We start from the raw sequence: 27339 nt of genomic DNA, 5'->3' as shown, positions 1-27339 counted from the left end.
TAACATCTCCCTAATCAAATCTTCACTTTTGGCAAAACAGACCACTGATACATAAACTTAAAATCTACTATATAAGACAAAACTAAATAGCCAGGATGGCATATGATTCAATCAATTATTTGAAACACATATGCTACACCTGCTCATTCAACATTAATTAATTCCCCACATTCACATTCAACATTCATTCATTCAACATTCCGAGCCACACAGTATGCCATTGTGGGCCACTTTCCGCTGAAATATAACAACGTTTTTTATTCAGACCAGTTTATCAACACCACCACCAACAAGACATTGCAAATTTACCAACGGCCAAACTCTGCTTAACTAGTTCTCCTGGGTAAAACTGGACCGCACATTTTGTCAGGTTGTATCAACTACCAGTTGCCAGTGGAATGTAACACATTAAAACAGCAGCACCTAGATGGCTTCCTGCATATGCATGATGGCAACTACACATGGCTAAATGAAGTAATATGTTCCTAAAACATATTGCAATGCTATGGTACTTAAACATATGACAGACAATGACATACAATGTACAAGAATGTTCACTTGATATGCATAATTTCATTATTCAGTCATTCCTTAAACATCAAGAGCCAACTACATTCAAGGTGTGCAATGTTCACCAATAGCTTGGGTGCAACTGCACATGATATATTATGCAAAATAGGGTTTCCATGCATACAAAATGCAGTTATGTATACTTGTAACCAATTTGTGACTACTACACATTGACTGAACACAACAGCCCTCTGCACGAACAGCATTCTTTAAGTGCTCACCTCCTTCAAGAGGAATACAAATCACCATGATGGGGAGCATTTATGTAAATGGTAACAAACAAAATCAGAATACAACGAACAGGCAGCTTCTGAAAACAATAACGAAGACAGCAGATCAACATAACAGATGCATTCACGCATCACATGCATGGCCTCCCGAAACAAATAAACGGAGTTTACCCCATAAGCGGATTCATTGCACCGAAGGGATGACGCAAGTGATAATACCTACCACAATCTCAGTCCAACAGTCCCAAATAGCCCCAAACCAAGTCCAAAACCAGTTCCAGAGTACTGATGTCATCAAACATACCACGACGGCTTTTCGGCGGAAACGAAACAGCTGCGCCATAATCACTCTATTTCCTTTGCTCTTTTTGAGCATTTGCAAGCGATTTGAAAGAAAAACTGCATTCAACAGCTAGCGACAGGCTCAAAAAAAATAATCTCTAAAAGTAGTTAAACAACTTTTCAAAATGACAATCACCCCGAATACTGCTTATATTCCGTAAATGCTAATATCCCTGGCTGAAGCCGCTCTGCATGTGAGCGCTGATAGTGAAAAAATTGATTTCCTATTGGTTGGTAAGAAGTGCAGCCTACCCTATAAGCGAATCAGAGATCAGGTAAAATAAGCCACAGTGATGCCGAATAGGGAGCAAAAATGCCACAGTTTGTAAACAAACCCGCCAGCAGAAAGGGACGAGAGGATAGGAGAGGCCGGGGTTTAGGAGTGTCTTAGCCCTGAAGTTTAGGGGTACAGTGACGGCTCGCGTGATCTGCCTCGTAACAGCATTGTTTGCTTCGCAGCGAAAATGAGGTTCAAGACTGCAATGTTGGCGGAGCCCAGACATTATGATACCGTCACTGCGGTTGGCTGGTGTACTACTGATGAAGTGTTTTCTGTGGCGTAAGTTACCTTCATGCCATTCGGTTAGAAGTGTGGTGCATCTAAGTCCGGGGTCGTAGTTTCACAAAATGTGTTGGGGGTGGACGACTAAATAGCGATAAATGGCCCAACCTAACCCCAAAATATACCAAAAATGTTCCTTCCCAGATTTGGTTTACTTCCCAAAGTTGGAGGGGCTGGAGTCCAAGTTGGAAGGGGCAGGGTTGAAGCCCCTTAGCTGAATAAGAAACTGCACCCGTGATAGTCACATGTGTCTGTGGCATTAAAATAATGTATCAAGGGCTAATTTTTGCTAAATCAGTTGGTGGGGGGGGGGGGGGGGAGCTTAGCTGAGTGAAAATAATTAACACAGCTGCGATTTTCACGTAGGTTTCCTTTAGGAGTAGGAGGTGGGAAGGCCGACCGCAAAATTTGGGGACTGGAAAACTGAAAACAAGGCTTAAGCCACCAACATTTAACGTCGCAACTGGGCTCAGTTCCTCAGTTTCCGTCGCGCAGTAGTCAAAATCATCTCACTGTGAATCACATTTTACCATGTCCTTTCACATTAAAAGCGTTTATTCGGTCTTGCGTTTGGTGCCCGCAGTGACGACCACACAATCCTGCGCTGGAACTTGATGACTCAGGAGCAGGAGAAGGTGGTGGACCTAGGCCCGGACGTATTCCCGGTCGACCTACACTGGGTGCCGCGCGAGCTGTCCGCCGCGCCCGCCGCCCAGAAGAAGGGCGGCACCATGGGCGGCGAAATCTTCGTCGTGGCGGCCGCCGACGGTGCGTGCTGACGGCTGCACCGGGGGTCTGGCGTTCGAATCTAGACGTGCGCTCCTGTCAATGGTCTCTCGCTAGCGCAATTAGCGGGAGGAATAACAATTACCATAGCAGCTACACGAGTTGGTGAATTGTCAACAAAATCTGCATACTGCACCACAACATTGAACAACCGTAGCTGTCCCAGTGTAAGCCTCCGTCGCAATTCGAGCGTGAGGCCAAATGTCGTGTCGGTATTGAAAGTGACATATTGGGTAGAGCATAACATAGTGCATTCGAAATATATTGGCTGCGATAAACGATAACAAGGTGCATTCGGATTGGTTTTCTCATAACGGGAACGGAAGCAGCTTGTTCGTGCATGTGTATTGTCGTATACCGGCATGCAATCCTTTTCGTGTTGCGCCGCACCTTACACTGTATTCTGTTCTTTGCAGGCAAATTTTACATGATGAACAAAGTGGGCCGTGTGGAAAAGACGGTCGAGGCCCACAAAGGGGCGGTGCTCTCTGCCCGCTGGAGCAGCGACGGATCAGCTCTTCTCACATGTGAGAAGCGGTTGTCAGGCCTGCATCTCACCAAGTTCTGGCATTGCCACCTGACTATGGAGACACTATATGTTCTCATTTGCGTCCTTAGGGATGTGTCGTAGCTAATGTTCGTCTTGCAGGGCGGTTTTGGTTGTTGTTAATGCGTGTTAATTTGTCGTGTTATATTTGCCGCTTCCACTTTAAGTTTTTCAGGACGTATCGACAATAAGATACCTTGTGCCTATCTGATTTGTATTACATTGCATCTAATAGAACCGAAACGAAACCAAAGTTTTGTAACTCAGAACCATCATTCCCTCCGTGAACATTACCTATTGCAATAAGGCTGACATCATCTGCTCGCGGTCGTGGACCACACCTTACTTCAAATGTAGTGGTATAACCCTGGACGATCTTGAGAAGAGTGGAGCCTTGTGGACCTGTTCCTGTCTGACAGTGGGCCAAGGCGGAGTTTCAAGGGCCGGCCCCACCCGTCGTTCCCCTTCACCCGCCCTGCAGTATGTAGACCGGGGAGCTCAAGACGTTGGTCCGGCTAAACACCTGGGCCGTCTTAATGTCCCCCAGGTCTGTAACCTCGTTGCCGGCAATATGTTGCAGGGGATGATAGCTAAATATGTGTTCCCGCTCTGTCCCTTCCTCCGCCGCTCCCCCTGCCCGGCAGCTGGTGGCGACCGGGTGCTATGGAAGTGGTAACGCCTGTCTTGAACTCCCCTCCTCCCCTGTCCGGCAGCTAATGAGGACGCAGTGCTGAGGATGTGGTAATATCCTGTCTTGATCTCACTCATCCCCTATCCGGCAGCTGGTGAGGATGGGGCGCTGAAGACGTGGCAACACTCTGTCCTGACCTCCCTTCCACCCTGTGCGGCAGCTGGTGAGGACGGGGGCGCTGAAGATGTGGCAACACCCTGTCCTGACCTCCTTCCACCCTGTGCGGCAGCTGGTGAGGACGGGGCGGCTGAAGACGTGGCAACACTCTGTCCTGACCTCCTGCCACCCTGTCCGGCAGCTGGTGAGGACGGGGCGCTGAAGATGTGGTCCCGCTCCGGTATGCTGCGCTCCACACTGGTGCAGGGAAGCAGGCTCCATTTACGCGGCCGACTGGGGACCCACCTCGGCCGAGGTGGTTGTACTCGCAGCGCAAGAACATCGTGGTCAAGCCGCTCGCGCCCAACTTCCAAACCCAACTCGGTGAGGACTTCACCCTCCAATCCATCGTTCGAGGCTAGCTGGGTGGGACGTGGCCATACGCGGCAGAAGAGCGTGGTGCTGGCCGCTCTGGTGTCCGGGGAAGGCGCGAACTGCGGCTGGCGGCAGCCAGAATACTGATGCTCTGCGTTCGAGTTGCGTTAAATGTTGCTGGTCCTGACTGATCAGTGTCTACGCTTGTGAACGCCTTGGTGAGTGTTCTTTGGCTCACTGGGATGGTGCGTGTTCAAAGCTAATGTTAGCACAAAATTACGAAGATTCGCGGTTAAATTCGATGAGAAGCGTTTAGCCGGTGAGCAAACTGGACGCAATTTTGTGATGACAGTGCATTTGTTCGCATGCATGATGCTTCAAGGTAAGCACCAAATGTATCGTACCACATGGTCTTCAACTCACTCGTGGCAGCGCAGCTGTGCGCGGTATCGTCACTAGACGCGACTCACTGTCGGCCTTTTCCAGTGGAAGGGGCATGAGGGACCCATTCTGACGCTGGCCTGGAACACCAACACCCGATTCATCGCCTCGGGCGCCGAGGATTGCAGGTCAGCGGCGAGCGCCAGTGGACGGCGAACGCCACGCCACTGACGGCGAACGCACTGACGGCGAACGACCACTGACGGCGAGCGCCTACAGACAGGCGGCTGTGTGATTTTTTCGCCTTGTGTCCGTGATGCTGGTCGCATATCGGTCGTGGCTGGGTGCGCTTCAATAAGGACGTGTGGTGTACGTGATACGTCCTGCTATGGGGGGCAACAGCGGCTCTAAAGGTCACTAGGTGACTAGGCGGTAATTCACGGCGAGAGCGCCCCCCCCCCCCGCCCCCATGATCTGGAATCCACATTGTTAAACCACTGGGATGTTTTCCCCGCCTGGTAAAACACTGCCATGGACATGCAACGGCTTGTCATTACTGGACGCGTCAGCTTGCGTGTCCGTACCGCACGGCAGGTACCGCATCTGGGACAGGTACGGCCGGATGTTGTACAACTCCGCGGCGCATGACTAACCCGGTGACGGCCATCTCGTGGAGCCCCAGCGGCGACAAACTTTGCCGTCGGCTCGTTCAACACGCTGCGACTGTGCGACAAGAAGGGCTGGTCGCACTCGCTGGAGAAGCCCAACACCGGGCAGCATTCTGCGCATCGCCTGTTCCAACGACGGCACCCAGGTGGCCGGCGCCTGCTCCAACGGCCACGTCATCTTCGCGCACGTCATCGAAAAGTGCGTGGGTGGTCAGCGCGCTGGGCGTGGCGCCAGTCTGGACTGGGAACGTTGGTAGCGTTTCTTGTTGAGGGCGCTTCGGACTGGCCGTGGCTGTTGTCGCATCGAGGCAGACGTTTAACCGTAGGATAGAATGCCACGTGTGCCGTGAAGGACGGCACGCGGCCATAGACCAACGTCCTTGAATAAGACTGTTAAATGTTATTTGTTTTCGTGGCTCAGAATGTCGAGCGAACTGGAAATTCTGCAGTCATGCAATTCTCATTGCGTTAGATTAACTGGATGCCTCCATTCGCCGCCATAAAGATTGCGGACTTAGTTCCGTTCTCATTTGACTGGAGCCGTTTCCACAAAGTTGCCAGGGAAGACCCGTGGTTAAGACTGTACAAGGCAGTATCAAAGCCGCTTACATATGTAGCTCGATCTTAGGCGTGAATACAGCTTTGCGCTCCGGCGGCGGTGGCCCTCTGCAGCCACCTGCGCAAGCGTGCCGGCCGCGCTCCACCCGGGGTGAGCCGTGGGACTCGGCCGGCATGGCGCGCGTGACGCGTGCGTGACGGGCCTCCGGGCCGGCCGCAGGCGGATGGAGTGGGACCATTACGAGGGCGACGGTGACGGGCCGCAAGACCATCTGCCTGCGTGACGTCATCTCGGACGTTCTGGGAGAAAGCTGGAGGTTCCAGGACCCGCATCATCATGACGGTCGTTCGCCTACGGGTGAGCGGCAGCCGCGGATGCGCTGGGGCAGGGGTGGAGATCCAGCGGCAGGGGGCGGGTGCTCTAACCACTATACCGCCTGCGAAGATGTGTGGCTGTACGCTGCCAGATGAGGACCCTCATCTCATGCACTCATTTGTATTGCCTCGCTGGGCTCCCTGCGCCAAAAGCAAAAAGGGTGTGGGCAGACACATTGTAAGCTATAATGTGTCACCATTCATCCGTCCGCTGCTGGTGCAGTGGTTGCAATATGAGCGTACAAATTACCGGTTCCCAAGCCGGAACATGCGAGAGCCCTTCAAGATAGCTCCTTGCATAGGTCCGTGGCGGGCGCCCTGAGGTACTTCGCAGAGCCAAGTACACTTGATACCGGTTGAAACGTGGCGTGCGGTTTGGCGCTATTAGAAGTGGACAGTTGTCCAAATTTCATGCGGCCATTAGAAATGGCTTCCGAAGTGCGGCGGCTCTTGCGTGTTATTTTCCACCTCTGACTTTGGCTTTTCGCCCGCGACCTTGTAAAAGTGATGCTTGGGATGGTTTCGCTCATTTTGGGGGTTTTGGGCCTCGCATTCTGGCGCAATGTACAGTTGTTTGCCTCATCACCCTTGCGTGTCGCCCTGCTGGACGCTTTAATTCACAGGCCATGACAGCATTAATTGTGTGGTCGTCGCAGCTCACGTTCGCCTTTTCCCAGGTACCTGCTGGTGGCCACGACCGGCCAGTGCTTCGTCTACTCGTCCCGCAACTGGAACACGCCGCTCATCTTCGAGCTGAAGGAGGGCAACGTCCACCTCATCCTGCAGGCCTCGCAGTAGGTCGCCATGCCGACGCCACGACTGATGATGCTCCTCTCGGGTCACGGCAGGCCACGGCCGGAGACGCTCCTCACGGGTAGTGGCTGAGGAAGCTTCCCAGGTCAAGCTAGGTCACGGCTGGAGACGCTCCTCACAGGTTACGGAAGGTCACGCCTGGAAACGGTCCTCACAGGTCCACGGCTGGGGAAGCTCATCACATGTCACGCTAGATTACGGGCTGATAATGCTCCTCACAAGGTCACGCTAGGTCACGGCTGAGGAAGCTTATCACATGTCACGCTAGATTACGGGCTGAGAATGCTCCTCACAGGTCACGCTAGCTCACGGCTGAGGATGCTCCTCACACGTCACGCTAGATTACGGCTGAGAATGCTCCTCACAGGGTCACGCTAGGTCACGGCTGAGGATGCTCCTCACAGGTCATGCCCGGTCACGACCGGAGACACCGGACCGGAGGACCGGAGGCAATCCACGCTGCTCAGAGCTGCGGTACGCCTTACGGGCATGGTCGTCTGATGCCACAAAACAGCACCTCACCGCAGGGTGTTCTCACCAGTGATCGGCATATCGGCGTCCTCTTCAGTAGACGGTATTGGGTGTGCTCCCGCAGTGCGTGCTCAGCCGGTGGTCTGTGTGCTCTGCTGCAGGGTGTTCGCGCTGGTGGACGGCAACTCTGTGTACGTGTACACGTACGAGGCGCGGCTCCAGTGCACACCCCGCTGGCAAGGCATGCGACTGGACAGCGTGTCCGAACAGACCGCCTCACTCAGCAACGATACGTTCGCCTGCCGGGACAGTGACAGCGAGAAAGGTGAGCCGTCGGCAGCTGGGAGGGTACCGGGGCGGCGCTGCTCCCCCATCCCGCCACGCCCTTCAACTCCGGCCACTGACGTGACCAAGGCTATGAAAACCTGTGTAGGCGAGGAGAAGGGTAGACGTCTAGCTGTGGATGGGCCCAGGACGTCTGCCGCTCGGAATGTATGAATGCCCCCGTTTTTGTTTCGTTTTGTTTTTTGTTGGTCGTTTTTGGTGGGGTCTTTGACCATGGTAAGCAGGGAGGCCGGAGTTCATATTTGAAGTTAAGAAGTCACAAATGCACTATCGTGCCTGTAATAGGTACACTTTTCGATGGGTAACTTAGTGACATCCGTTTGTGAGCAATTTGTGACTAAACTGATGGGGCCACAAGAACCTGTATAGTTGGATAATTCCTTGCCACTGCAAATAGTGCATTTGTGTCCTGCGTTGTGATAATATGAAAAAGTAATTCTTATGACGCTCGCGCCCGCTGCCTGTAACGTTGCATGATTAATTTTTTCCACGCTTGTCACCCGCGCTTTCTTGATGAGTTTGACCTGGCGTATATGGCCAACTTGAAGTGGTGCCCGTGAGGTCCCTCCGGTGACTTGGCTCCGTGTCGCCGGTCAGTGATCCAGCTGATGGACGCCATGACCGGCAAACCAGTGATCGACAAGCCGTTCACTCACAAGTGCGACGTGCTGGAGCTGGCGCTGGACCAGCAGCTGCCGGCCGCCCAGCGCAAGCTCGCCTTCGTCGACGCCAACAAGGATCTCTTCCTGCTCACGACGCGCCGGGTGGGCGGCGCGCGCAAGCTGCTCCGTCTCGGTACGCCGGCGACGCTGGGTTTCGACGGACCGCGCGGCGGCGCACCCGCGAGCGTGACATCACTGACACCGGCGCGCGAGGCTGCCGCTGAGCCGACGGTGCTGTGAGAGATTGCGATGCGCCACGCAGTTATTTGAAATAGTCTTCATGGCGGCGCCTACACATCGGAAAATGTATTTCGTGGGGGCTACGTGATGTATCTCCGACATCGAAAGGCTTTGAGTCCGTCCAGGCATCCGGTATGACGGGAGGTGTCGAGGCCCCTGACGAGGGCAGGCGAGGTAACTGCCCCGCGTGCGGTGGTGACGCCGTTCCGCCCCGCCGTCGCAGGTATGATGGTGCACTCGCTGTGCTGGAGTCACCAGGCCAACATGCTGGCTGGTCTGCAGGAGTCGCGCCTCTCCGTCTGGTACTACCCGGCCGTCATCTTCGTCGACAAGGAGCTGCTCAACATGACCATCCTGCAGAAGGAATCTCCGTGAGTGTCACCGGCGCCGCTCGGCGCTCTCGGGTCGCGTGCGTCCGGGCCCGCCGCTGCTCAGTGTCGCTCCCGTCGACCAGGCATGGCTGGACTGGGGCGACAGCACGGGCTGCTCGTTTGGGGACTGGGCGTTTGCTTTGAGACTGTCACGGCTTCCCTCGCCCGCCCTTCGCACGCAGAGAAAATGCGCAAGGGAGGCACAATAAGCGAAAACTGTCGGCCTTCTGATGGAATTGTATTTTATACTTTGTACGATGCTCCGCTATCAAGCTTGAGGCTCATCAAACGCGCGTGCTGCTCAATTCGACGGTTACAGCATAGCTGTACGCGTCGAATGTAATTTTCACGCTTAATGAGGCAACGAAACCCTGGTGCGATTTGCACCCCGGGTTTCATATTGGAGGGAACAATCAGGACCGACGTGATGCACTCTAAGCATGATCCGCACGGCACACGCACACATGCCCTCGATTTCCTACCATATTCAAGGCCTGGGTCCGAAACGAGGTTCTATTCAACGCCTCCTACAGCTGCCACCAGCTGTCCTTCAATCCCATACCTCCAATGACCAGGCGTCATTTGTGCCATGCCCACCGCGCTGCGGTAGCCCGCAGAGTTGCATATGCCGCATGCGTCAACAGCGTCAATGATCACGTCTCCAGACCGGCCTGGTCGGAGGTGGCCCTGAAGCGTCGCGTTCCCCGGAGCGTCGGGCGACTTGCCGCCGTACGACTGGGGAAAACACGCCTTTTGTGTAGTCGCTCGGTGACATCTCCGGCTTCTGACCTGCGATTGGCTGCTGCATGAATGTCATGCAGGCCGTGACCGTGGCTGGGTGCGTAAATGCATCTGTGTCATGCGGTGGCCGAGGCTTCTAGCCTTTGCTTTTAGAAGCAGAAATTAACCAATAGCGTTTCACCCTTATCTGCGGATCCCTTGAAGCATTTGCAGCTGAGCTATCATGCCGAAAGCACCGTTGGTCTCCGTGACGTGAAACTGTGCTGTGTGTGCTGGACCGCGGGCTGGGGGATGAGAGGTGAGTGGAGACGGCGACGCCCTCCGTGATGATGCTGTAGGGCTGTGAGGAACTTGATAAGCACAACAACAGTCACGCCAAGGGGTGCGTTTTAGGTATTTATACCGATAGCTTGACAGCGAGAAAATGAATTGGTTGTAAGCAAAAATAGCTCGGTAAAACAGTCAGGTGGACAGGGAGTAAAGTGATGAAGGGGTCATCATACCAGGACGTTCTCGTCAAATGGCAGGAATATTTGTAGGCTTTGTTCCCTTGTTCATTTCAGAACAGTACAAAGTCGCCAGCAAAGCCAGTCACAATGTTAGTAGTGACAGCATAAGTCCAAGGATTATTTTGTCGTCACGGTGACTTACAAAAGTTCTGAGAGTGCAACGCCCGTGCAGACAGCACGCGCCCAGGCGTCACTGACACCGACAAACAACCGGAGCGTGCGGACATCACGCGCCCAGGCGTCACCGACACCGACAAACAACCGGACCGTGCGGACATCACGCGCCCAGGCGTCACCGACACCGACAAACAACCGGAGCGTGCAGACAGCACGCGCCCAGGCGTCACCGACACCGACAAACAACCGGACCGTGCGGACATCACGCGCCCAGGCGTCACCGACACCGACAAACAACCGGAGCGTGCAGACAGCACGCGCCCAGGCGTCACTTACCCTGTTTACATGGGCAGCTGTGATTCGAATTGAGCCGGGACCCGTCCTCGATCCGAACTATCCGGCCCATGTATAACACTCACGCGCCGTTCCGCTGATTCGAATCGTGCGCCCGGAGGAAATCCCTTCCCGTGAGAGGATCATCCGTTCAGGAAGGGATTTCGTCCGAATTAATCCGGCCGTCAGCTTGTCTAAAACAAAAAAAAGAAAAATGCCTGGCTCACGCAGTTCTGTTCATGGCCATTTCAGCTTGTTTGGTGTTGCCGCTTTCCACGGGTTTTTAGGTATTGCTCGGGACGGTCCAAGTCCAAGATGGTAAAGGAAAAGAGAAAGAAGGTGAAGTTGACACCATGCTGCTAAAACTACTCTTATTATTGAGGGCCTTGAGTGGCTAGCAGCACAGAAATGCTCACGTAATTTAGCCTTGCTAGGCGCTTGATCTATGCAGACAGCAGGCGTCGACAGTGTTTGGTGCTATCTTTCCGCCTAAAGGTTAGATTAGCTTACATCTGGGGCAGGCTCCATGCGTCCAAAAGCCAGATGGAGGTAATATGGTTATTTTATATAGCTTTGACTTGTTCTCATTTTAATTTTTGGATTGCTCAAAATTCTTGCAGAGAATGCCTCCAAGTTTCATTCATTAAGTTAATACCTTAAGTCCCCAGGGGTGTTTTTGCAGATGTTCCACAAATTAGGATGCTGGTTGCTTGTCAGTTTAATTTGTGTGAGAAAGGTAGCTTAAAAATTGCTGCATGATATGACGGATGAACAAGTATAGATCATTGCAGTCAGCTTGGAATGTGAACTTTTTTAATGGTAGGACCGAAATTGCCCAATGATGGGGTCAAAACAGCAAGAAAGCAAATGTGAACACTGGATGAAAATAGTTGTCATCATTACTCTGCTAAATCCAAGTTTGTGTGTTCCATGTGCAGGAAAACAGTGCATAAACTAACACCTAACACGATGGCACATGCTGCATGGAGAACATGTCTGTGTTGCATATCATCACCGGTTTTTGTGCTGGTGATTAAATATGTCACCTTGGTGCTTTTTTGTGATGGGTGTCTTTGCAGGCCATGAGGTAGGTACTTCAACTGTTCAACAATTCTTGCAGGGAGTACCAATAGTTTCTTTCATTAAGTGAATACATAAATGCCCCAGGATTGATTTTGCAGACATTCCTCCTGTGACTTGAACATTTGGTTGACCACCTATTGGCAGGAGGGATGTGCTGGATATTGGTGACTGGCTCGTCAAGGAAATATGAAGTTACATCACACTGGTAGACCAAATGGCAAGGAAGCGGGGGCTGGGATATTTGTTTTTGATGTGATTGGCCTGTTTGTTGCTTGTCGGTTTAATGTGTGTGAGATAGGTAACTCAATAATTCCTGCATTATGCAAAGGATCAACAAATATAGGCAATAGATCATTGCAGTCAGTGCAGAATGTGAACTTTTTTAATGATGGGACCAAAATTGCCCAGTGATGGTTCCAAAATGTCAAGAAAGCAAATGTGAGCACTGGATGAAAATAGCTGTCATCAGTACTCTGCCAAATCCAGGTTTGTGCATTTCATGTGGAAGAAAACAGTGCATAAACTAAGTACACCTAACATAATGCCACATGATGTGCAGAGAACATCCGTGGTGCACATCATTACCTGTTTTTGCACTGGGGAGTAAATATGTTAGCTTGGTGCTTTTTTGTGACATGTATCTTTGCAAACCATGAGGTGGATAATTGAGCTGTTGTTATAATTAATCATTTGTTATGAATTTTGAGCCCAGATTGCTTTTGTCATGACAGCTCTGGGGCTGGTTCACATGTAATGATCTTTGGACTGTGCGAACACAGCTGTTTGTGCCACCTAGCCATCAGTCCACATCAGCCAATGCTGTTGACTGCAAGGATATCAAAGCAGTATTTCAACCCTAGTATGTCAAGAAAGCAAATAGCTGCATTCTGAACTTGCCAGCCCATGCCAAGTCTAAATGGCAATGCTGCCCTCAGGTACTGATGATGCATTGGATGGGTAAAGACAACATAGTTACACACAATTTTGCCACTAAACTATGTAGCATTCATGAGTCATTTCTGTAGCTTAGCTCACTGTTGCAGGCTGCTCATAAATGCATTAGTGTGGGAGTAGGTAATGTGTTTCTTGGGCTGCGCAAAGTAGATGACATGATGCTGGGTGGCATACTGATATGAGTGTGGTAAGTTTGTGAGTGTCATTGGCCAATACAAGAAAATATTGATTTCCTGCTAGCCAAAGTTCCCGCTAGTAAAAATTTGCATATAACACTGCTTATATAACAGATTTGGCAGTGCTGACTGCGCAACTCTTGTGTTTCAAGTGCTATGGCTTGTGCTGTAGCTATAAAGCCTTTGAGTCCCGCACAGATCATTTTTCCAACGGAGTCCATCTTCCTCCTCGCCCTCAAAGCTGTCTCGCGCCCACCATGGCTCGTGACATTCGCCATCCATACGCAGAGTACCGGATTTTTTCTTCTTGTTTTGTTCAGTTCGCCTCAAAAGCGCAGTTTTCGCCCATAATCCGTTCCTTGATTCGAACTAAGCGGGATCGAACTATCGACCGTTAATCCGACGTAAAGCCGGTTTCGCCCATGTAAACGCCCCTCGCCGAGAGGGTTAACGTCGCATGATCCGTTCCGATCTTAATTCGAATTATCCTCGGCTGCCCATGTAAACCGGGTAACTGACACCGACGAATGGCCTGACCGTGCGGACATCACGCGCCCAGGCGTCACTTACCCTGTTTACATGGGCAGCTGTGATTCGAATTAAGCCGGGACCCGTCCTCGATCCGAACTATCCGGCCCATGTATACACTCACGCGCCGTTCCGCTGATTCGAATCGTGCGCCGGAGGAAACCCCTTCCCGTGAGAGGATCATCCGTTCAGGAAGGGATTTCGTCCGAATTATCGGCCGTCAGCTGTCTAAACAAAAAAAAAAAGAAAAATGCCTGGCGCACGCAGTTCTGTTCATAGCCATTTCAGCTTTGTGCGGTGTTACCGCTTTTCCACGGGTTTTTAGCTATTGCTCGAGACGGTTCAAGTCCAAGATGGTAAGGGAAAAGAGAAGGAAGGTGAAGTTGACATCATGCTGCTAAAACTACTCTTATTATTGAGGGCCTTGAGTGGCTAGCAGCACAGAAATGCTCACGTAATTTAGCCTTGCTAGGCGCTTGATCTATGCAGACAGCAGGCGTCGACAGTGTTTGGTGCTATCTTTCCGCCTAAAGGTTAGATTAGCTTACATCTGGGGCAGGCTCCATGCGTCCAAAAGCCAGATGGAGGTAATATGGTTATTTTATATAGCTTTGACTTGTTCTCATTTTAATTTTTGGATTGCTCAAAATTCTTGCAGAGAATGCCTCCAAGTTTCATTCATTAAGTTAATACCTTAAGTCCCCAGGGGTGTTTTTGCAGATGTTCCACAAATTAGGATGCTGGTTGCTTGTCAGTTTAATTTGTGTGAGAAAGGTAGCTTAAAAATTGCTGCATGATATGACGGATGAACAAGTATAGATCATTGCAGTCAGCTTGGAATGTGAACTTTTTTAATGGTAGGACCGAAATTGCCCAATGATGGGGTCAAAACAGCAAGAAAGCAAATGTGAACACTGGATGAAAATAGTTGTCATCATTACTCTGCTAAATCCAAGTTTGTGTGTTCCATGTGCAGGAAAACAGTGCATAAACTAACACCTAACACGATGGCACATGCTGCATGGAGAACATGTCTGTGTTGCATATCATCACCGGTTTTTGTGCTGGTGATTAAATATGTCACCTTGGTGCTTTTTTGTGATGGGTGTCTTTGCAGGCCACTAGGTAGGTAATTCAACTGTTCAACAATTCTTGCAGGGAGTACCGATAGTTTCTTTCATTAGGTGAATGCATAAATGCCCCAGGATTGATTTTGCAGACATTCCTCCTGTGACTTGAACATTTGGTTGACCACCTATTGGCAGGAGGGATGTGCTGGATATTGGTGACTGGCTTGTCAAGGAAATATGAAGTTACGTCACACTGGTAGACCAACTGGCAAGGAAGCGGGGGCTGGAATATTTGTTTTTGATGCAATTAGGCTGTTTGTTGCTTGTTGGTTTAATCTGTGTGAGATAGGTAACTCAATAATTCATGCATGATGCAAAGGATCAACAAATATAGGCAATAGATCATTGCAGTCAGTGCAGAATGTGAACTATTTTTAATGATGGGACCAAAATTGCCCAGTGATGGTTCCAAAATGTCAAGAAAGCAAATGTGAGCACTGGATGAAAATAGCTGTCATCAGTACTCTGTCAAATCCAGGTTTGTGCATTTCATGTGGGAGAAAACAGTGCATAAACTAAGTAAACCCAACATAATGCCACATGATAAGCAGAGAACATCTGTGGTGCACATCATTACCTGTTTTTGTACTGGTGAGTAAATATGTTACCTTGGTGCTTTTTTGTGACATGTATCTTTGCAAACCATGAGCTGGATAATTGAGCTGTTGTTGTAATTAATCATTTGTTATGAATTTTGAGCCCAGATTGCTTTTGTCATGACAGCTCTGGGGCTGGTTCACATGTTATGATCTTTGGACTGTGCGAACACAGCTGTTTGTGCCACCTAGCCATCAGTCCATATCAGCCAATGCTGTTGACTGCAAGGATATCAAAGCAGTTTTTCAACCCTATTATGTCAAGAAAGCAAATAGCTGCATTCTGACTTGCCAGTCCATGCCAAGTCTAAATGGCAATGCTGCCCTCAGGTACTGATGATGCATTGGATGGGGAAAGACAACATAGTTACACAATTTTTGCCACTCACTATGTAGCATTCATGAGTCATTTCTGTAGCTTAGCTCACTGTTGCAGGCTGCTCATAAATGCATTAGTGTGGGAGTAGGTAATGTGTTTCTTGGGCTGCGCAAAGTAGATGACATGATGCTGGGTGGCATACTGATATGAGTGTGGTAAGTTTGTGAGTGTCATTGGCCAATACAAGAAAATACTGATTTCCTGCTAGCCAAAGTTTCCCGCTAGTAAAAAATTGCATATAACACTGCTTATGTGACAGATTTGGCAGTGCTGACTGCGCAACTCTTGTGTTTCAAGTGTTATGGCTTGTGCTGTAGCTATAAAGCCTATGAGTCCCGCACATATCATTTTTCCAACGGAGTCCATCTTCCTCCTCGCCCTCAAAGCTGTCTCGCGCCCACCATGGCTCGTGACATTCGCCATCCATACGCAGAGTACCTGCTTTTTTCTTCTCGTTTTGTTCAGTTCGCCTCAAAAGCGCAGTTTTCGCCCATAATCCGTTCCTTGATTCGAACTAAGCGGGATCGAACTATCGACCGTTAATCCGACGTAAAGCCGGTTTCGCCCATGTAAACGCCCCTCGCCGAGAGGGTTAACGTCGCATGATCCGTTCCGATCTTAATTCGAATTATCCTCGGCTGCCCATCACCGACGAATGGCCTGACCGTGCAGACAGCACGCGCCCAGGCGTCACAGACACCGACAAACAGCCTGACCGTGCGGACAGCATGCGCCCAGGCGTCACCGACACCGACAAACAATCGGACCGATAACCGGGACTTAGATAAAGGTACGCGTAGTACAAGTTTAGCTCAGCATTGTCTTCAGATTGACCTCGGTACCGGACACTCAATTGTGTATGCGTCCCTCAACATGAGGGTGACATTAAGTTGGCAAGAAAAACATGCGCAGTGTTTTAACAGACAGGGTCTCTTGCATGAGCAGGGACTGCCTCCGTGATAAAATGTTAACATTTAACTTGGGTAGGGAGTCTAATGGTGGTGACAAAGTTCTTCATCCATACATATGGCGTATGAATAGTTAGTTTGTCTATAAATTACATTACGCATGGAAGGGAGGTTTTTATGTAGCTGAATGGAAGCGTAAGAAGGAAGGGGTAGAGGATGTTTTCGAGAGCGTGGCGCTGTGCCCTAATGTGGTTGCAAATCATGCCAAAATGCAAAGCATTTGTGTGTGCGCCCCCCCCCCCCCCTCCCCTCTCTCGTCTTCGCCTCAGTGTCTTTTGTCCAACTACTACCATTGGATGCGTTATCAAGATATAGCTGGAATTTGCATTCAGAATCCTGTCTCTGCGACGCTGCTGGAATCACGGCGTGTTTTGCTCCTCTTGCTGGAGTTTGCGCTGCGACTCTGGATTTTGCGCCATCCACTTTCTTTGAGTGGGGAACCACCATTCTGCGTCGCCACACCAAATACGATGATGCTGTGGTTTCTGTTTTTACTGCTTTGTGCTCGTCTACCAAATAATACGAAGGCTGTGATCATTAGGCAGGGGCACGTGTGCGCCGGATATGACACCGGTAGCTCACTGTGTCAGTTGGACGGGCTGCTGTCTGTAGAACACCCTGTCACTCTGACGGAGGCGGGACGTACACTGAGGGCCTCTTGCTACGTTCCGTGGGGTGTACGTGCACATGCCGTCGTCCACAAATGCTGTCCCGGAGACTGCTTTTCGTGTTGGCATTTTAAAGTCAGCTTTATTGTGGGTGTGTCTCTGTCGCCAATGCAAAGTTTAGTCTTGTACATCTTGCATTCAACTTCTTAAAGTTTGGATGGCTACTCAGTGTATGAGTAGGAACTTGCTAAAATGCCTAGCTCCTACTCTTATGTCGAATTCGGTAAAGCCTTCGGCTATAATCTGACGGTGTTCGAAGTTCATAGAATATCGTTAAGTCCGCCGAAAAACCTCGCTAGGAAAAGACGCAATATATTCTTTTAAATATCCTTTACTTCATTCACATATCACGCGACAGCTCGACATTCACACGAATTTACGAATCATTTTATCTACGATTCAATCAATCACACGAAACATTAACACTTATCTATCATCTACGCAGTTCTTGACGCTTGTGATCAATAAAAGTTGGCAACGTAGCAGGTCTGGATTGCAGTATCTATCACGCGTTATATGCGGACGCTCTTTTGCTCGCGCGCTGTCGCCAGACAGGATGGCAGCTGGGTGGAACCGGAGCGGGCTCCCTGTATCAAGGGGTCAGCATACTAGAATACGCCAATGTCATAAATGACACATACACGTTGGGACGCATCGTAACACACCACGTATCACACAAATGCCAACACTGAGATTACATCACCAATTACCGCGGACGGGATGCGGCGAAAACACACGCTGTGCTGTTTCGTACCTGACAGTGCTAGGCGCGGTATGTTGCAGCGGTGTTTGAGATTGTCTTTGAAAGGATAAGCTGTGTCTTGACGCACAGGAATTCTGGAGGAAATTCGCATAAAAGACAGCATATAATTTGGGTCATGGAATTGCTGTCATGTTTTGCTGTGAACGTTGACCTGATCCTTGCGCTGCATGGCTATGCATAACAGATGCATGGGCCCCAAACCAGCCACAAGTCGACACGGCATCACCAGAATAACGTCAGAGCCTCCAGTACATGACTAGAAAGTTAGGTGAGGGTGTGATTGAGCTTGAGTTAAGTGAGGTAAGATCGAGGGCAGGGAGGTCGAATTCGGCAGAATCAATGACCTCATTGGCTTTTAAATACTTCACACCACGTTACCAGCACAAATGTGTGATTTCAGAAGGTGCGCAAGGATCATACTCATGCACTACATGAGTCCCCTGTAACTGGGAATGTCGCAAGCTGTGGCGGAAGCCTGCATCGCCCTATTGGTGTTGTGTGCTCAGGATGTGCTCACCAAGCCGCGTACGACATGAACATGGTTGAAATTGCTGGAAAATCCCTGGAATGAGATTTGAGACACACTTTCATCAGCGCACGGTGGGCAGGTGTACCCGGGCGCCGAGTCAGAACTGGGCGCAGGGGTCGAACGTGGGCTGCCTCCGAGAAGTGATTCTGGCATACACCTGTTGATACCTGGGGTAACCCCGACGACGCTGTCGCTGGCGGATTACGCCTATACCTTGGGATTGGGGGTTGGGGACCGGTCCACCACCGACGACAGAGACCGTCGTTATATCGGTGTTGCCAGGGGGAGTTATGACTGGAGAAGTTATACCCCCGGGGCGAGGGCGAATTCCGCTACCCAGAGTGCCTAGTCGGTTGAGAAGGTTATTGAGAGGCGATCCTCCTCTGCGAGAGCCTGGTCCACGTGTCCCCCGCCTTCCTCCCCTGCCTCCCCTGCCCCCTCTCCCTCCTCTCTCCCCTCTCCCTCCGCTCCCCCGACTGGCCTGCCGACGCCTGCGGCCAGAGCGGGCGTACGCTGACAATGACCCCTGCTGCGACCCGGTGCTATACGCACCGAACTGACACTCGGACGGGATCTGCCTCATCGGCGTACTTGGTCGGCTCTGCTGTACTGGCTGGCGCTGGATCTGGATCTGCTGCACTGCCTGAGTTTGGATGGGCTGGGTCTGTTGCACTGGCTGGTTCTGGATCGGCCTGAACTGCCGCGCCGGCTGGTTCTGGACCGGCCTGGACTGCCGCGTCGGTTGGTTCTGGGCCGGCCTGGACTGCCGCGTCGGTTGGTTCTGGACCGGCCTGAACTGCCGCGTCGGCTGGTTCTGGACCGGCCTGAACTGCTGCGCTGGCTGTCTCTGGGCCGGTCGGACCTGCTGTGATGTCCGTCCTGGCCGCGTGGCGGCGCCACTGACGCGCAGGCAGCATACCTCGGAGGTCGGACAGCCGGAGGTGGCGCTGCCGCGGGTGAAGCACCGTCCGGCCGGCCGGCAGTCGCCCACGAAGCTGTCACTTGTCACACAGCTCGAACCGAATGACTCTGCCGGCCACAGCGACGTGTTAACACACGCCATCAACACAGCGTCGGACTCGAAGCATGGACGTCTTGTCCGGGTTGAGCTGTCGACCTGCGATATAGCTGGGCCTGTTTACGTGGCACCGCCCATCCTCTCACAAGCCATCGCTCCATCCTGTGTCCCTGATGTGCTTGGCCCCAGTGGCGTGCGTCAAATTGACCATGCGTGTAATACAAAATGTACGCATTCCTCGAATCAAGTTACGTCCTGCCCTCCCCCTCCCCCTGGAGCTGCTAGTGACCGCGCTGAAGGTTTTGCATTTTCCAGAGTTCCTTTAAAAAAACTGGCTGGGAATGTTGCCAAATTGTAGGACCATGTCAAAAGATTCAAACACCACAATCGGCAGCCTTAAGGTCTGTTCCAGTGCCCAGTGCACGGGGGCAGGGTCACACTTAAACTCAACAAAGGGTGGGGGAGGGCGGGGCCGGGTGGGCCACCACTTCTGTTAAAAGAATAGTAACTCTGATGTTATTCTTATCTGACTGAACCATCATGCAGACACATGTCGCTGTACAAAACAAGCCGAGGCAGCCAAATGGCACGGCAGTGGCCAGTTCTCACCTGTGAAGGTCCCTAAGCGCGCCTGTCCGCACACCAGGGGAAGAGTGGCAGCCAGCACCAGGCAGGGCCAGAGTGGTGTCATGGTGCGCTGGCTGCGGTCTGACGGCGTGGCGTCCTCCAGTGCCGCTGCCTGCCGCCTGCCGCGCCACCGGCCACCCAACTGATGCCTGGCGCCTGCCGCCCCCATCTTTATGGTCGGCCGCCGGCCGACCGCCCGCACAGCACGAACAGGACACGCGCTCTGCTCGGCGTTCGCGCTCGCTACCTCATGCCTCGATAGGGTCCCGTGGATCCAGCGTGTTACAGCCCTCTGCCCATGCGAGCCACTTGTCCTGGCGTCCGGTCTGCAGCTTGTTCGTCAGGGCGGCGGTCACTCACATCCGAGCCATTCGTCCTGGCGTCCGATCTGCAGCTGGTTCGTCAGGGCGGTGGTCACTCGCATCCGAGCCATTCGTCCTGGCGTCCGGTCTGCAGCTTGTTCGTCAGGGCGGCGGTCACTCGCATCCGTGCAATGAAACTCAAGAGCGACACACACCGCTTCATATACTTTGAAAACCGGATGCGTTGTAATGAAACGGTGTGCGTAACGATGAAATGCTATGTCGAAATTAATCCTGGTGCTCTATGAACTAGTTCTGCAATGCTGGTTTGTGGTTTAAGAACCTTTTATCAACACCCGAAGGCATCTGAGAATCCTTTACCGTGGAAGGTGAGGAGAGGGAGAAGCGAAATCTCTTCAGTCTCAGAAAATATGAAAGCTTCTATCTCAGAAAGTACAAAAGCCAGAAATACCCGATTATCGGAGTGGTTGGAATCTACAACCCCTTTTGTGTGCAAATGCGCTGACCGTGCAGAGGGTCGGTTAAGCGCCTGGTAAAGACACATTTTGTATTCTGTTTGTGTGCCCTGTTCAAGAAACACCTTGTTTTTTGTCAATGTAGTCCATTACAAGTGCAAATGCCGCGAGTAAAATATGTAGTAAATCCAATGGCATAGGTATCCATGCACACCGAGATACGTCTGCTACCTCAGGTTACAAAGTATTACCAATTCATCGTTTCCGTCATCGATTTCCATCCACGTTTTTTGCCTCAACTTCCCATGTTTAGACAGACAATGAGTGGCGTAATGCAGAAGGAGGGGCACATGGTCATGCTTCCTCCCGTGATCAAATTGTGTCGTGTATTGCATGTGTATAGGTACCGACATGAACAAATCGAGCCGAACATGTGAAATTAGGTAAATTGATAATATGTTATGCTGCTACATGTCATGGAAGGGTTTTGCTCCTCTCAGTACGTAGTTATGTATACTCGGTTAAAATTGACCGTCATATTTTTAACTAATGTTATGTAATTTTTCCATGCGTAGCCAAGTTGTTATTGGAAGGAAAACAGCACAAAATGCCAGTTTTTCCGTTGTGGAGACTTGCCAAAAACCGATAGAGGGGCGGATTTCACCTCCCTTTTTCAGGACGAGAGTTAGAATGTGGATGGATACCTTAATGGAAATAGGGTAGAACTGCGTTTCGCGGTAGCTCTTTTCACGCTAGCATCATAAGGCGGGGATCTGATTCGTAGGGACATGATTACGAAGAAAAAACGCCTTCGGGTTAAAGTTCATCGGTGGTTATGACGGGTTCGGTGACAAATACTGAGCTTCGCCGTGTTTTTCGTATTTTCCATGTACTTCGGTTTTGGTGCCAAGTTACGCCCTTTTCTGACAGCGCGTCAAAGAGTTAAGCTTAGTATGTTTTAAATGAAATCACATACGACATAAAATTGTTTTTGTGATGTTTTGGAAGACTCATTAGCTTTTGTGGAGCTCCCTGGTCGCACCATAATGTTATGGTTTTAGACTCCGTGCCAATACGTGCTGGACATGTTGCCTTTCCCATCCGAACGTCCTGCTTTGTAACTTGCCGAAGCCTATCAAAATAGCTTTGAAGACCTTCAGAAAGCCGGCACTCTTTACAAGTGCTCGCATTACACCACAACTTGATCTCTACCGACCACATGACCAGCACCGGCCCGACTTCCGTGCCGTGAGCTGAGCCCCCGCGACTCGTGGGGCACCGTCAGTTGCCAGCCGGCGTCCTCACCACTATCATCTCCGAATAATAAGAGGCCTGGTGGCTGGCCGATCGCAGAGTCCCGCTCACGCCACGGGCGACGAACCTCATCATTATGGTAATCGGCGGCGGGGATTCCCCGGCGTGTTCAGCTGGCGTCTGATCCGTCTCTCGGCGACCGCTGGGAGGCGGCGGGACTAGACTGCGCTGTACCGGGCGGCCCCGTGTGCTCGTCCGTGCCCCAGGCGCCCGGGCTCAGACAGGCGGGTGCTTCCCCTCAGCGGATCGCCGGGTGCGGCGCGGGTCAGGCGCAGTGCTGTACTGTAAACGGAAATCGACCGGCTGAGCCAGTTGGTGCTTGAAGGGTTTATCAATAGGTGGTGGAGCTTTGGGCCCCGGCTTGATAATTTCTGACCAGAAAGCATGACCTTTTAAATTATTTTTTGAGTGTGTCTTGGGGAATCCCAGGGATATATCCCATTGCAAATATGACCTCATCTGACCTAGAAGAACAATTCGATTCCTCTCCAATTTAGACCGCCTTATTATTACGTGCAGATAAGAATTCACAGCACAAGATACAGCGCTCTGGAGGCAACATATAACGGAACTAGAGCGGAGGGGGGGGGGGGGAAGAGGGTATTTGGCCGAATGTGCGTCGCTTCCCCGCTCTTAACATGTTAAAGAGGCCCTGGTCTGGCGGCTTGGTGCTCATCCCAATGGAACATTGGGAAATAATTCAGTGTTCAGCGTTCTAAATTATGCTACATTGCACGCATCTAATGCAGTTTTTCACGATGGTTATCTTTCAAATAAAGTAGCACGCAAATGTTTGTGCATGAATCGCACCGCCTTTTTTTGCCTTTTGAGCATGTGCTGGTCTGTGGCTGCTGGTAACAGTTGCATTTCCCTGAATCGGTGTGTTATGCCGCGCCACCGGGAAGTTCATAGGCACGTCTGTGACGTGGACCGGTGTTTGCGATGCAGCGTCTCCGCCCGGTGGGACACAGCCGCAGCTTGGTTGACAGGTGGCTGTGGGCCAGCTGATATTCATGAGCAGTGTTCATTAGGCATATGTCAACCCCGATTTGAGGGTCACCGTTTTCCACAACCCTTGTCGTGGAGATGAGTCCTGCTTGGGCAACTCGTTGGGGGTTCTCTTCATGACTGGCCGGTCCTCACCTGTGGGGCTGCGGAACATTTGCAGCGAATATTTTGGCCTTTGGATCAAGTGCCGTAACCCCCAGGTTGAGAGCAACATTAACCTCGGATAGGGGCTGCGTAAGTAGCATTCGTATGAAAGGCTGCGTAACGTTAGAGCCAACGTCTGAGTTCCCTCAGCTGGAAGGCTGAATTACCCAAGTGAACTATTTGCTACCATTTGCAATACATATACTATAACATACATCGGACTTTTCGTCACGAAATAAGTGTGTTGCCGTGCCAAACCGTTGAATGCATAATCTGGACCCGAAAATGATATATTCTTCGTGCTGCAATGGCGCTTTTCAGCCCTGTTACAAAAAGTGAACCTTAGGCTTCACCAGGGTGTACTTTAGAAATCTCCCTCGAAAGTGGCACATGCCTTAAATATTGGGACTTGAAATTCGGACATCGGTCTTTACGAACCTTCCCACGGTTGCTTACACAAATGAAAGTCCCCTTGCAGCGGCACGGCACGACTCTTGTTAGCCAGAGTACTACAACCAGCGGTGAGCACGGCACGAGCTCTTGTTAGCCAGAGTACTACAACCAGCGGTGAGCACGGCACGAGCTCTTGTTAGCCAGAGACGGGACGACTGGCGGCAGCGGAGACACCATTGCAAACAGGAATTGTCTATCATAAACTAGGTGGGATGTTCGGTCAATTTTGACTGATTAACGACTACGAACGAAGCGATAACTACACACATGTTGATAGTATACTAGATAACGCACAACGCCGCCGGCTGCACCATACCTTTAGAACGCCATTGTCCTTGCGTCGTCTCGCAGTCCTGGCAGTATACGCACGCTCACGGAAACACAATATTGTCTTTCTTCGGCACGCTCACTTCTGGGTACGTCACCTGCTGAATCCCGTCCTTGCTAGGGGTTACGTGTCACTTGTGTGGTTAGCCGCTGCTGGGGAGCACACTTTCACCAGGTGAACAGAATACTGGCTTGGAACATACTAGCTACGCAACGTCTTTTGTACCAAGTGTGCAGTCGTCATTCCAGCTCAGTATGCAGTGGGCTCGGCTAGTTCCAGTTCAATCAGTGATCCGTGCCGACCCACAGCGACTGCTCGCCTCCGCGCCAACCGGCGGTCGGTTGGCTGACGGTCCCTGGAGGGAAGCCCGGGACCTCCCCAGCCGGCGGCCGGTTGGCTGGCGGTCCCTGGGATCTCTCCAGCCGGCGTTCTCCCCAGCCAGCGGCCGGTTGGCTGACGGTCCCTGGGATCTCCCCAGTCGGCGTTCTCCCCAGCCAGCGGCCGGTTGGCTGACGGTCCCTGGGATCTCCCCAGTCGGCGTTCTCCCCAGCCAGCGGCCGGTTGGCTGACGGTCCCTGGGATCTCCCCAGTCGGCGTTCTCCCCAGCCAGCGGCCGGTTGGCTGACGGTCCCTGGGATCTTCCCAGCCGGCGTTCTCCCCAGCCAGCGGCCGGTTGGCTGACGACCCCTGGGGGGAGGGCCGGGATCTCGCCGCCGGCGGCCCAGGTCCGGCGCCCGGCCGCGGGAGGGACGTGCTGGAGACTACGCCGCGGAGACACGCCAGACACTCTAGGCCAACTTCCCAAAATAAGACTTCGTCCTGACCTGAACTATGCTGTGAACTTCCAATCTGGAGCGAAGCTCAAGTGGTTGCTAACATTTAATGTCAAGCAAGGCCTCTGCTCAGGCTGTAACTATTTTGTATTTAATTGAAGCCAGGTATGTTCCGTTATGTTGCGCGGTAATTCTGATCACCATGACTATGGAGATGGGCTATTTACATATGCGTATGGACTGGGTATGAGCAACACCATTGGAAGTGAATGGTTGTGAATGATACAGCCGGTGGCGTATGCTTTTAGCAAGAACTGCATTGATGGCACATGTGCGATACTAAACCGTGCAATATGCCGTTGATGTATACCTGCCGTGTGACCACAACGATGCAACAAAGTGAGCATCCAACTAAACAATGCTTTACATAGCCGAAGCGGCTTTTGAAAAGTATGACTTCCAAACGCAACCGAGGAGAAATCAAAGCCATAGTGCGGGGTTTTGTTGAGTTCGCATGATAGCGATTGCATATTGGTATACAGTTTTTCCGAAATAGAGTGTCAATCTCTCAGTGCCATTTTTTGTACAATCGTTTTGGCCGATTGGTGTAATATGGACACTGTGTAACAAATGTTTGGGGAGAGCCAGACAAATGGATCTTGATTTTTTTCTAATGATGAGCAGGAAGCCCAGTGACATTTCTCCGGTCGAAGCGGCTACTTCAACTTGGAAATATGGGTTGTTTGAGGATTTCGAGAAAGCTGGTATGGCCGACCAAGTCGGAGGCGTGAGACCCAACTACGAATGACAAGTGCAAACAGTATGGGATATTGCATTTCAGGGCCAGGCCTGCCCAAGGCTTTATGCAACGTACATACAGTGGCACGACAGAGAGGTATTGAGGCCAACTGCGTCAGCAGCTGTAGTAGATGAGTTGTCATAACTGAACTGAGACCCCGCCTGAATGGTGGACGTGACACGTCTACTGTTACTACATGCGTCCTTTTGCATATTCCAACCTGGTTTGTGAAGCGTGGATTGTGCACTTTTCAGTGGGGGAGCCCACCCTCATTTTGTCGTTCCGAATAGTCTAATAATTTTCGTGTTTCCACCTGTGCAGTCCGTAAGATGGCCAGCGTGGCTCAGACAACAGTAATTTTGACATTGGGCGCTCCGCGTGATTGGCCAAGATGGTGACCATCGTGTTGTCTTCAATAACGTCTGCTTCAGCGCACATTTCTGGATGGTCCTCCGAGACCAGCGATGTGTTAGCATCGAGCGAGGTCGCCGTGTTCACAGCTCCGATAGGAATCGTTTGGAAGCATTTCCAACGCACACGTAGTACAACAACAGTTGACATGTATTTCCACCAGCTACATACAGCCGGTTAGCCACTCGCACGGCGCGGGTGAGCGATAACACCAGACGACGTGACGTGCTGTACTGTGCCACCGGTGAGCCGCTCAGCACGAGTTGTTGTAAATGGTCGGAAAGGGTGTGCAGGTGCGCCGGTACGGGCACAGGCTGTCGGTCCTGGCCACCACAGGCTGTCGGCCCTGGCCACCACAGGCTGTCGGCCCGGGCCACCACAAGCTGTCGGCCCTGGTCACCAAAGGCTGTCGGCCCTGGTCACCACAGGCTGTCGGCCCTGGCCACCACAGGCTGTCGGCCCTGGTCACAACAGGCTGACGGCCCTGGTCACCACAGGCTGTCGGCCCTGGTCACAACAGGCTGACGGCCCTGGTCACCACAGGCTGTCGGCCCTGGTCACCACAGGCTGACGGCCCTGGTCACAACAGGCTGTTGGCCCTGGTCACAACAGGCTGTCGGTCCTGGCCACCACAGGCTGTCGGCCCTGGTCACCACAGGCTATCGGCCCTGGTCACCACAGGCTGTCGGCCTTGGCCACCACCATCGGGTGGTGGTGGCCAGCCACCGATCGCGGGAAGCAGGCATGATAGAGGACTTCAGGGGTTGAGTTTACCCATGGGTACATGTATGCAATGGGTAACGGGTGAAACTGCGTGCAGATTCTGAGAAATTACTGTGTATATGTATGGGCACAAAGTTTACTAAATATCACGTGGATACTTGTAAACTACCTGCCATGTCATGCTGCAGCCTGCAATTTTTAGTCGTGAAAAGTTCCATTGCCAGACATCTTACTACTTACTAGGAACTAAGATATTGAAAGAGCAAACGGATGGGTATTGCCAATACGGAATGGTTAGTGGGTGGGTGTAGGGACAGCCCCACTGGTGCAGGTTAGATAAGGCAGCGTATTTGTTACCCGCGACGGCCTAAGCGGCGCAGCCGCTGCAGCTGCCGCAGCCGCCGCA

General features: G+C 51.6%; 1 protein-coding gene and 1 pseudogene across 1 annotated transcript in view; both read left to right on the top strand.

Moving 5' to 3' along the window:
• The first annotated feature begins 1500 nt into the window (after positions 1–1500).
• Positions 1501–6090, top strand: LOC119097865 (intraflagellar transport protein 80 homolog; annotated as a pseudogene).
• Positions 6091–6155: 65 nt separating this feature from the next.
• LOC119097863 (intraflagellar transport protein 80 homolog) overlaps positions 6156–27339 on the top strand; it is a 32647-nt gene continuing 11463 nt past the window's right edge. The window contains exons 1-5 of the mRNA XM_037220811.1: positions 6156–6164; positions 6859–6975; positions 7627–7790; positions 8408–8605; positions 8936–9083. Coding sequence (XP_037076706.1) covers positions 7709–7790; positions 8408–8605; positions 8936–9083 — 428 coding nt within the window. The 5' untranslated portion in view covers positions 6156–6164; positions 6859–6975; positions 7627–7708. The remainder of the gene's footprint in view (positions 6165–6858; positions 6976–7626; positions 7791–8407; positions 8606–8935; positions 9084–27339) is intronic.

The sequence above is a fragment of the Pollicipes pollicipes genome, unplaced genomic scaffold, assembly GCF_011947565.3.
Source record: "Pollicipes pollicipes isolate AB1234 unplaced genomic scaffold, Ppol_2.1 Scaffold_4621;HRSCAF=5438_pilon_pilon_pilon, whole genome shotgun sequence".
Taxonomy (NCBI): Eukaryota; Metazoa; Arthropoda; class Thecostraca; order Pollicipedomorpha; family Pollicipedidae; genus Pollicipes; species Pollicipes pollicipes.
This window is presented reverse-complemented; position numbering and strand designations above follow the sequence as displayed.